This window comes from Haliotis rubra, unplaced genomic scaffold, assembly GCF_003918875.1.
Source record: "Haliotis rubra isolate DU_JTF1 unplaced genomic scaffold, ASM391887v1 Scf830, whole genome shotgun sequence".
Taxonomy (NCBI): Eukaryota; Metazoa; Mollusca; class Gastropoda; order Lepetellida; family Haliotidae; genus Haliotis; species Haliotis rubra.
Window position 1 is genome coordinate 371,172 of NW_025767558.1, and position 12,465 is coordinate 383,636.

The 12,465-nt window shown below is 35.3% G+C and overlaps 1 protein-coding gene and 1 long non-coding RNA gene across 2 annotated transcripts in view; both read left to right on the forward strand.

The window, feature by feature from the left end:
- LOC124262319 (solute carrier family 26 member 6-like) overlaps window positions 1-3,349 on the forward strand; it is a 105,584-nt gene extending 102,235 nt beyond the window's left edge. Inside the window, 2 exon segments of the mRNA XM_046696804.1 lie at window positions 912-968; window positions 1,993-3,349. Of these exon segments, the coding sequence (XP_046552760.1) occupies window positions 912-944 (33 nt within the window). The 3' untranslated portion in view covers window positions 945-968; window positions 1,993-3,349.
- A 3,039-nt stretch (window positions 3,350-6,388) lies between these two features.
- On the forward strand, window positions 6,389-8,112 carry LOC124262320. Its single transcript, XR_006894549.1, has 2 exons — window positions 6,389-7,727; window positions 7,784-8,112. It is a non-coding gene; the product is annotated as an uncharacterized LOC124262320 (long non-coding RNA).
- Window positions 8,113-12,465: the final 4,353 nt, after the last annotated feature.

Genomic DNA, 12,465 nt, shown 5'->3' on the forward strand with positions numbered 1-12,465 from the left:
TCTACCTTTGATGCTTTTTGCTACCTTAACCCTCTGTGACCAATGCACTAGTGACTAGTCCATATCTGCCTCTGGGGATATTTGTAGTTTGCGTTTAAGGATGCCCACAGGTCTAACAAAAACTTGCCCTGAGAGAGATAGTTTTAGTGTCTGGTAGCGGCATCTCACTGCATGAAGTGACCACCTGTTGAACACCTATTGACCACTTTATAAAACATTTTATTTATCGTGTTTATTGTTTATCGATTGATAAATGCTGTTCAAGTAAGTCATTTTGATGTTATATTGCATGACATCATCTTCTAAAATAACTGGGCACTTTTGAAAACACAAAAAAACAGCTGGCATTCTTAAAACCACAGACACAGACATGTGGTTTGGCTGTAATTAGAAAAGAAGCAAATGACTTGTTTAATCCTTGAGTCTTTGTGTATTGTGTTAAAATTTGAATTGCAAGCGATTATACAACCTTAAACATTGCTCTTTTTCTCGCATGGTTTCACAAATGTTGAACCAAATCTGGTAACAAATTTCAATAACAAGAGATCAGATGTGACAGACATGGAAAGGGAGATAACTCTTGACTCAGTAACGAAAGCTCTGTACAAATCAAAGCAGCCATTCCTTTGGCAGTGTATTCACAAATCCAATCATAATTATTACAAATAAGATAATGTTTGTTAAAATAATATGAAATTAAATTTTCAAAAATAATCAATATTTTTAAAATTAAACCCTAATTTTAGAAATAAACATTAATAATCCAAGCAATGAAAAAGAGCCATGGTTTTCGACTGTATGAATTATTGCATGATTCCAAGCAGAAGTTGGTGACTTGCCTTCGTAGAATGATTTATGCTGACGAAGACCTCAGCATGGAATCCTAAGTTAACAAACATTATGTTTTTCAGAGAGCGCCTTTAGCTGATGCAACGCGGCTGTGATAATCATGATCCTCATTTCAAATGGTGTGTTTACATTTTGATTATCTTACCTTTGAGGATTTATATTCTCAATCAATGCAACTAGTGTTCTCATTTTAACAAGCCAAAAGGCAACAGGTGTTCATAAGGAGACCATATCTTGCTAGTTTGATAGTTCATTCCAGATTGTAAAAATTCCATATCCTAATACATCACAAAAATATGCAAAAGCATTTCAGTATTATTCTCAAACCATGTAAATAAATGGTTGTAGAATGATACTTCCTGAAAACAACTATAAAGAAAGGCAAATTAAAACTGAGAAATTACAAAATTCAAGAGTCTTTCTTTCAAGAAAGACCTTTTCCTAAATGTTACATCATGCAATATAGTCCTTCATTTTTCTTCCTGGTATAAAAAGATGTGGTTGTCTGTGTTTATTTTTCTGTCCCCTCTCCCTGTTTTTATTTCTAAAGTTTTTGTTGATTCCTATCGAGTGTGCTCCCTACTCCCCTGAGTTGGTTCGTCACATGCATCACTGTTGTATGTCCACTGTAGCATCCTCCGATACCTGCCGTCACCATCCACGGATACCGTCACTGTTGCACCAACAGAGTTATTTGCATGATTTCTTGAACACCTGGTGTCATCAATGATTTACAATGATGCATTCATAGAATTTTCATCACTATTTTGTATGATGCACCTTCAAATTTAATTCACTCACTCACCCAATGGAATCTGTTTTGGCAGAATATCGAGACTGAATATTTTGGCTTTGAATTTTCAGCTTATACTAAGTTATAGTTCATACATATTGTGCAAAGATATATATTTGATGAATAAGTAATCATAGCTGCTGAGTTTGAAGGGAATCTATCTGGATATGATAAAATTTTGGCCACTTTTCTGTAGTGCGAAATGAGCTTAAACTTGAGTTGACATTTTTTATCACCATCAAAAATATTGCATAATAGAATTTAGAACTTGTCATCCATGAAAGTATCTTGCCTTTACTATCAGGAAAATTGCTGTTTCTAAATATTTCAATTTTGTTTTGTCTTTTCAGCAGTAATTAAATCGTTCCTCGGGATGGCTGTCGAAAACGGGACAGTGTTGATTGTGGCTGGGAGTTTCACACAAATTTCACAGCCAGTCGATGCCAAACTCATCTCATCAACGCCATCAAACATTGCAAGATTTATGTCTGATCTCATCTGCTGATTGGCTGAACAAGATTCAAGCATATTTGCATATTAAAAAATGAATATTCATGAAGCTTCATCACATACTTGTATATAAACAATGATCCATTTACAATGTTTGAATATTCATCAGTCATTGTGATGTCATAGTCAGTCTTTTCCCAATGAATGTATAGATATATATATGAAACAAAAAGAATCACTGTGCGGAATTATGAATATTCATATGGTTGTTTGAACTTAAATGTTCATAACATCCAAGCCAAAGACATACAACATAATTCCACTGAACGAAGTTGGTCACATACAGAATTAGTCATATGTAGATATTTGCATATTATCCAAACATTAACAAAAGGGTATGTTACCAAGGCGTTATACTCTTATACTCATATTGAATTGATGGCAAGAATATTCAAAGACAATCTGCGTGTATGGCATTTTTTATTCAATTTCATATATATATATAGCCATAGAATTTTATATTAGCTTATGTATATTAGCTTTGTATCTATTTTTTGGTCATTTGTGGCTGAGGTTTTTATATAATATGTAGAAATTAGTTCAGTATGCACAAGTATTTGCAATGTAATCTGGTTCATCAATATGTAGCCTTTATTGGAGTGTGCTTTGAAATAATTATTAAAACACATTAAAATTGTTATGAGGCTAGATCTGTTAATTTCCGACAATAAACAAATAAACATCGCCTATTCTAATATAAATATAGTCAGTAACTAAAGTATATATATTACAGTATTTAGTTTGGTATATTACACATCCATCTTTTCAGAGCTAATCAGATTTAAATATTTTAAAATGCTCCACTTTTCCAGAGAAAAGATTTAAATCAAAGTGTCATGTTACTGAAACTTTTAACCTGACAGATTACTTAATGTTTATTACTTACCAGGATTTGTTTATACTATTTGTTAAAAGGGTTAAAGACAGAGATGGATGGGTGAAACAGATAATTATCTTCATCTTGTCTGAACTGACAAAGATGGCATTGAGGGACCTCAAGTTTCTCCATAAACATGAATAACTATGGCAAGTTTAAAAAACAAACAAAAAAACATAATAAAAAAAAATCAAACTTGTGTGGTCATAATAGTTGTTTGATCATTTTAACCAAAATGGGGGTTTTAAAAAAAAAGCTAGCTTTAATTAAATAGAAAGTGATGCTGTCATTTATTATTGAAGGTAAGTGATGAAGGAGCAGGGATAAAAAAAACATTGGGGGCCTGGTGCAAGGAAAGGGATGTTAGAGTGCAGATTATCAGCAGGGGTACCAAAAACATGACTACAAGGTAAGTGGGGACGGGGGGGTAAGAATGCTGGGTTCAGGTTGTCAGTTAAGGGCAAGAATGACTGTACACGAAGCAGGTTTATTTAGGCTGGTGGCATAATTTCATATAAATTATGTTTTATGTTTAGGTGGACTTTTTGGTTGTTTTTGGTCACTTTCTACTTTGGCATTTTTCACATTCAATTGGTGTCTCATGAAATTAATACCCGTCCTGGCAGGGTTCCCCCAAACTGTCATTTTTTCTGTGGGGGTGAAATGTCTCCATCAATTATTACTTATAAATAACAGATCCGTAATAGCAGTTGATGAACTGTCAACATACAGTAGGTCATGGTGACCTTAATGATCTGCAAGGTTGCAAAATAACATCTCAAGTTGGAACAATGTGAAAATATATACATTTGCTTGATACTATTATGAAAGTGTGTGCATTCACTTGATATTATGGTGAAAATGTATGCATTTGCTTGATGCTGTTGTCAAAACGAATGAATTTGTTGATACTATTACCAACTGTATGCATTTGCTTGATACTGTTAAGAAAATATATGTATTTTCTAGATACTGATATGGAAATGTATGCATTTGCTCGATACTATTTTGAAAATGTATGCATTTGCTCGATACTATTTTGAAAATGTATGCATTTTCTCGATACTATTTTGAAAATGTATGCATTTGCTTGATACTATTTTGAAAATGTATGCATTTGCTCGATACTATTTTGAAAATGTATGCATTTGCTCGATACTATTTTGAAAATGTATGCATTTGCTCGATACTATTTTGAAAATGTATCCATTTGCTCGATACTATTTTGAAAAAGTATGCATTTGCTTCATATATACATTCCATCCTGATTGTATAAAATCCCCATGGCAATGAATATGTTCTCAATTCTTGATGACAAACTGAAGCGCAGAAGAAAGTATACACTCGTGTTTAATGGTGGTGAAAACAAAACCAACAAATGTTTATTTACTAGTGATGTATTTTATACGGGTATCACAGTGTCTTTGTGAGTTAAAGTTTGCAGTGTCACTCAACAGTTTTCAACTACGTAATGATTTGATAATGTTAATATTTTCTTTGCCAAATCCACTTTTAAAGTGTACACTTTCTTTTGCTGAGCAGTTTGTTTCAACTACTAATATAAACTATACAAAATTACCGTCATATGATGCTTACGAGAATGATGCATGGAGTTTTCCTCAGGCCTTATATTGTTTTTTTATTTGGCTTCCTAGACTGACTGACCAAAAGGAACTGAAAAAAAAGAAGAATATAAATGTATCGATTTTTTCACCTCTGTTCTTGAAAAATAGTGAAAATGTATTTTAATACATATTTTCTAACACAGCCAAAATAAATGATCTTTCGTGATATTTCCATATTAAAATATGATTGGTTTTAATTTGCAGCAGTAGCAGTACTAGTTAGGAATTTTTCCAACCACTGACATTGAATTTTAGGCTAAACAGTCTTTTAAACCAAATAATAAATTATACAGCCAGCAAATATTACTTTAGTCTATTTCACTGTGCAAGTGACCTGCTTTAACCCTATAAAGGTATGCATAAGCGCAAACAAAACATTTGTTTGCCTGTCTGAAAGGTCCAGTGCATTCTTTGAATGATTTTTGTACAGTTAATAACCTTTTTGTGATATTTAAAGCGGTATTTTAATATTGAACACCTGAGCATGTGTTGCTTGTATAACATATTTACAGTTGCAGCCTAGTCAAACTGGTTTTACACAAGTGATCTCCCTAACTTGTTTTTGTTTGAATACTTGAAACTATAAATGACTATATATTAGTTTTTTTTGTAAATAGTCAGGAATTAACTCCACTATAATCTTAGCATGACTTATTAATATTCTTAAACTGAATTGGCTTTGACAAAAATTCGATCTTCATTTGAATCTTGCACCACCTCCATCAAACCATCACCCCTATCCCCAACATTCCCCCCCTCTCACCCCATCCCCCAATTTTTTTTAAGATAACATTGAGTCTGTTTACTCAAAGAACACTGTTATTATGTTCATCCTACCGGGTACCCTTTTTACAACTGTTTTTCTCTGGTACCAGGATCTGGTTTCTCCTAGCTTGTGACTTAACCAAATACAGGCTTACCACAGTCTTGGCGCTTACATCGCATTATGGAATTAAGCTGTAGTGGATTAACGTTAGTTGTGCACATCCTATGGATGTAACCAGAGACAAGCAGAGATGCCAACCCCAAAGTGTTGCAAAAAGTAGTTTCGAGGATCAAAATTAGTAGTTTGATAATAAAATTAGTAGTCAACTAAATACTTAAAATCTTGATGGATTCTGAGAAAGATAATATGTCACTTATCAAGAGTGAAGCTTTAATTTCACATACCTCCAACAGCAAATTTCCAAATTATCAGCATTACATTTTTTCTTGTCGTCTCTTTTTGGCAAAAACGTATTTAATCGACGAAAATTTATGTTTTTGTCTGTAGATCAGAATTGTAATGAATTTTCTAGTGCAATAGTACTGGTGTAGTTTGAGGCTAAAATTTGTGGTGACTACGATAAAATCGTAGAGGTTGGCATCTCTGGACAAGTAGGGATCAGTATTTGTATAATTAAAGAAACTTTTGTTTTGGCTACAAAACATGTATACTTGGAGTCATCTTGTTCTTTATTTGCATTACAGTCTTTGTATTGCTTACACACCCAGCTGTAGTGCTTGAGTGTTTGTCAATAGTGCTTTTACAGAATGTAGTATTGTTTTGTCATGTCATAAGAAAACAGTAACTGTGATTATAAATGATTTTCTCTTTTTGACAAAGACTGAGAATCTTTGTTTGGTTGGAACTGAAAACTTAAAGACAAAATATGAATACATTTCTAGTTTTCCACAGAGACCATCTACAGATGGATGTATTATTTTTGTAAGCAGAAATTTCAAGAGCAAAATCTGAAAGACTTTTTGTCCTTGAGAACTTTCACAACATAGATAGATAAATATATAGATAGATAGATATCATAATAAAAAAAGGTTGAATGGTTGTAATGAAATAAGAATGCATCTGAAGAATGCATCTGAAGAAACCAGTTCCAATTTTAGAGGTTAATTAGTTAGTCGAGGTTTAATTATAACATATTTGTTTCACATCATTGCATAAAAATACCAAAAAGTAAACATAGAAATGTCTGTTCAGTTATTAATGATTGTGTTTGCTAAATGATATCGTGATTCTTTTAGAAAATATTTGATTTTTGTAGTAATTGTTTTCATAAACTTAATTCATTTCCAGATTGCATTTAGACTTACCATCATGATGTACATATATCCTCACAACTATTCTTGTATAAAAGCATTCCATTCATTCCTTCATGGTCAAAATATGAAAATACTTAGTGTAAAATATATGCGGGGATGGAAACACTTTTAAAAATACCACTTCTATGCACTTGTACAGAGTTTGAACACATAGCATGGGTCGAGAGAGTTATCCCCCTTGCTGTGTCATATATTCATTTTACTCCGATTTCTACATCTACTAGTTATATAACCATAGAACCTTTTTTAACTATCTTTTTCATAGACAGACATATTGTTTAGTCAAATAGTTTTTATTGAGGTTTATCGTAGAGGTTAGTGAGTTTCTTACTTGTGATATGGAGTTGATCAAAATGGGTACGAAGAAGAGGCTGGGGTGTGTGGAGATGTGACGAAACGTTGCATCCACTACAGAAATCTGCAAAGCCATTTAGATTAGTCATGTGTCTGCCAGGATCTGTTTCCACAAATTGGTTTTACTAAGACAGTTGAAACTTCCCTACTTCCACAGCAAGTTCAGGTCTAAATAATGAAAGTTTTACATTTAATTACAATAATCTGATAATTGTAAATATATTAATATTATATAAATATACTTTACTTACGTGAACCTTGAGGTATGACACTAGCACTGAAATTGTTTTGTGGAAACTAGTTTCAATTGTATGCTATTTTCTTGAATATAGTGTGCACTTATTTCCAAAAATCCCCTAGATTTTTTGGGGGGGTGTATTATCCTCTGGTGCAGACTATATATCAAGGAAATACGATACTTCAAATTCATCATTTGTAAAAATTTGAATTTCTATATATTCTATATATATTTCTTTTAATTTAAGGTCTTTAAACAGCCCTAAAATGAATAGGATTGTGTACAGAAACACTACACATAGAGATAGAGACTTGATAAAAATTGTGTTCGAGGACCTTTGACTGTTGTATGTATTGTATGCTGCGGTAGTGGTCACTACCGGTGGGGAGTGGTCACTAGTCAGGTCACTACCTGTCAGGGGGAGTGGTCACTGCCAGGTTGGCGGAGCGGTCACTACCCAGGGAGTGGGAGTGGTCACTACCGGTCTGGGAAGTGGTCACTACCAGGCTGGGGAGTGGTCACTACCAAGCAGGGGAAGGGTCATGACCGGTTAGAGGAGTGGTCACTACTGGGCAGAGGTTTGGCTTTGCCGGTTACTGTAGTCGCTGGACTTGAACTCAGGTAGGTAAATCTTGTCGGAGTTACCGAATCATACTAGTTTTATTTTTGTATTGTTTCCGTAACAAGTTTGACAAGCATCTCCTATATCATCTGTGATGTTAATCAAGACTTTTTACATGGAATTAAAATACTTTTATAAAGTTTAGAAACGAGTTTGTCTTTTTGGGGAATCGTTTGATCAGCATTATAGAAGATGCTTCAGTGGATAATATGGTTGGCTGGTTGGTTGGGGTGTTGTTTAACGCCGCACTCAGCAATATTCCAGCTATATGGAGACGGTCTGTAAATAATGGAGTCTGGACCAGACAATCCAGTGATCAACAGCATGAGCATCGATCTACGCAATTGGGATACAATGACGTGCATCAACCACCCGATCCTGTCAGTCACCTATTACGACAAGCATGGGTTACTGAAGATCAGTTCTAACCCAGATCTTCACAGATGCTACACAATGAAGCTACACCAGGGAATCAAGGGACAGTTGACATGGTGGTCTCCAGTCTGAAATTGGATTGTCTGGTCAGGGCCTAGATTTTTGAAGCTCTCTTAAGCCAAGATAGTCGTAAGTGCCATACATTAACATTAACTTACGACTATCTTAGCTAGAAGCTTCGAAAATCTAGGCCCAGACTTTTATTATTTACAGAATGCAGCCATATAGCTGGAATATTGCTGAGTGAGGCGTAAAACTAAACTCACTCACTCATCGTTCAGCACATGACAGAAAGTTGCTGAGTGTGACATGCTATTTGTATTCACCTTAAATACACAGAAGACACAGAAAACAAACAAGGGGGTCACTTTTTATAACCATACACATGTTATAGTGTTAGATCAAACTCCCGAGATCTAGCATCTATGAAAATCAAATGCAATAGTTTTGATGTCGCAGATCGAGCTATTGAAATAAAGCATCTATGAAAATCAAACACATTTATCATTTACAAGGCAACAATACACCATTCAATACAACGGTGTCTTCTGTGATATGTTTGTATTTAAATGTTTGAGTTTAACAAGAGGAATGTATAAAGGTTACAGTTATATTTAGTATACTCTTAAAAAGTAGAGGAACTTCATTTTTAATTGACGATTGAAACAATTGGGAGATATATCAGAGTCATTCAATGTTGATATGATAATAATAAATATTTTGAGAGTGCAACACCACTTGCACATCCTTATGGCCATACAGTAAATGCTCTTGAAAGATGATTGGTGTGTGACGTGGAATTTGCATGTGTATGATTTCCATTTTCAGACAAAACAAAAAAACTGCTTGAAACAAACACAACAACTGTGTGATACAAGATGATTGTCAAAGTTAATCAATTCTTGAAAACCGTCAAAATCAAGAATGACACCCCATGCACGTGCATGTGGCTTCTGCGGTTTGCATGTGCATCCCATGTGTTGTGTTTAGGAGTGGTGATAAAGAGAAATGGTGGTGGTTTCATGAGATGTCTGTTTTTGAAAAGTTTGTTAACACTTCCTATACAAAGTGAAAGTTCAGGTTTCCCTATATTTTTTAAGAGTATATATAACAGGGTGTGGAGTCAGATATTCTGAAACGTCTCACCATAATATAATAAAGAAGTTGTTATCCATAAAGTATCGTGCCTTTTGCTTATCATTCAGCAAATTCTAAAATGCCAATCAAACGGTGCAACAAAGAAGTTGGCAATCCATATAACTTGTTCCTCTTCATACCAGCTTCCAAATGTCACTAAAAGAAGTTAAAAACAAGTTCGACACAACCATATTTGACTATATCATCGATCAGAAGTTTTGTGGTTCCAACGATTTGATTCAGACATTTTATGGCCAGAACTCGCTGCCAATTTAAAACAATACTTTAGAATGATCCAGATTTCAATGCTCAAGAGGTTAGCCAAGTGTACAATCAACATCTGCAGAGGGGATGTTAACCCATTTCCTCAACATCGGCTCCGAACACAATACACTTGACACAATAAAGCAAAACACTGAACCAGGCTTAATGCCCCTGATGCACATTCTTGGTAGTTTGAAATAACAACTTGCTGTAACAATGGATGTAACCTGCTCTAGTTGTGTAAGTGGCAATAGCAGGCTTTAGAGGATGAGTGAGTGAGTGCACTCAGCAATATTCCAGCTATATGGTGGTGGTCTGTAAATAATCGAGTCTGCACCAGACAATCCAGTGATCAACAGCATGAGCATCGATCTCCAAAATTGGGAACCGATTACATGTGTGAAACAGGTCAGCAAGCCTGACCACCCGATCCCAATAGTCGCCTCCTACGATAAGCATGAGTTACTGAAGATCAATATTCTAACCCGGATCTCAATGGGTACTTTAGAGGATGAATTGTCCTGAACAGCATATATACAATCACTGAGCAGAATGATAATATTTGTATGAATATATTCCGTGAAAGGGACGTTTCGACATATACTGTGAGAAACAAACATAGTGTTCCTTTATCATTTTCCAGTTTTCATCACCAGTTTTGAAAGGTGCTGTGGTGATGAAAACTGAAAAATTATAAAGGAACACTTGAATTTTCCTCTGATCCTTTATTTGTTTCTCTCAGTATAGATTCTAATATCATCAAGCAAGTGTCAGTGTCATCATTTGCTTAAAGACATTAAAATCTATGTAGAAACGTCGCCTTTCACAGAATAAAGAAGTTGTATATCCATAAAAATAACAACATCATGCTTCATTACCTCAACTTCTAAAATGCCCATCAAAGACATCACTGAGCAGTTAAGGAGACCTCATATTTCTGTGAATATTTAATTTCTATAACTTTGTGGGGGATTTCATATCAGACCAACTTTGCACACATTATGTTTCCTTTTGTTGTGAGAGAAGTAATTCATTCATTCTGGTTGTACTTGTTTAGTTTTGAAAAATACAAATGGCATTGTGTATTCATGGCAGTAATCTTGACTTAAAGAAAAATGTTAAAAATATCACGAAACAATAGTATGGTTGTTTATCTTGACACTGCAACCCTCAAACTTGAATCATGTATTAAAACATAAATTACTGAAATTGCACTGCTCAGGCATGTACATGAATATATATTATCTCATTAATTCTTGTACACCTTGTTATGTCGTAGGCAAATATTACCACACACAGAACTAAGAGTGACTTCAAGTACAGTACATGCAAGGCATGGGCAGCATACATGTGATTTCCAAATGCCATTACTTACATGTGCTGTATACTGCAAAGCATTCTCTTTAAGTAACCACATACCCTTATGTTGATAACTATTATTATGCTAACATTTGTATGGCACCAATATCCAACTCAGCTGCTCTTCCCTTGATCAATGGATGTCAAACTCAAACGGTACAAACGGTATTAACAGTCTCAACTCCCTGGGGTGTATACAACTGACAGCTCTATGACTGCTTTTAGAAATAACAATCTTGATTTAATGAGCGAGTGAGTGAGAGGGTGAGTGAGAGAGTGAGTGAGTGAGTGAGTGAGAGATGTAATACTGTTTTGAAAATTATTTCAATACATCACAGCTTAATCAGTGAGGAAAGTCTGAAGAGAGAGTTTTGGTTTTACGCCGCTTTTTACGCCGCTTTTAGCAATATTCCAGCAACATCACGGCGGGGGACACCAGAAATGGGCTTCACACATTGTACCCATGTGGGGATTCGAACCCGGGTCTTCGGCGTGACGAGCCAACACTGTAACCACTAGGCTACCCCACCGCCCCTGAAAAACTGTGGAAAAACCTGAATATTTGTATAACACTTATATCCAAATGGCAAGCAACTCAGACCAACAGGTTGCATTAAGGTTGCAAAAACTGAAATATATCAACATATATGAAAATGCACTAGCTTAGCACAAGGCTGATATGGCTACACAATTTCAATAATAAATATTGGATGAGTGTGTAGTTGTGCTCTTCGAAAAGTGAGTGAGTGAGTTTAGTTTTACACTGCTTTTAGCAATATTCCAGCAATATCATGGCAGGAGACGCCAGAAATGGGCTTCACACATTGTACCCATGAGGGGAATCGAACCCGGGTCTTGAGCATAACGAGAGAACGCTTTAACCACTAGGCTACCCCACCACCCTCAAACAGTCTAATGGGATCGAGTGGTCAGGCTTGCTTACTTCGTATGCTATGCCGATTGTGTCCCATTTGCTTGGGTCGATGCTCATGACGTCAATCACTGGAATGCCTGACCCAGACTTAATCATTTAGACTTCCATCCTATCACTGGAATAACACTGAGTGCAGCATCAAACAACAAACGGTGAGGTGAAAAGGAGTTCAACGTCGCACTTAAGAATATTTCCCTCATATGACGACATGCTTGTGTATGTGTATGTGCGGCTGCTTGTACTAGCTCAGACTGAAGCTGGTTTTATAGTGCTAGCCCACTGAGATACCATGCCGCAGTGAAGCATGAATATCCAACTCAGACACATTATACTGACTCCGAGCCGACCAGTGCTTGTTGTAACCAGTA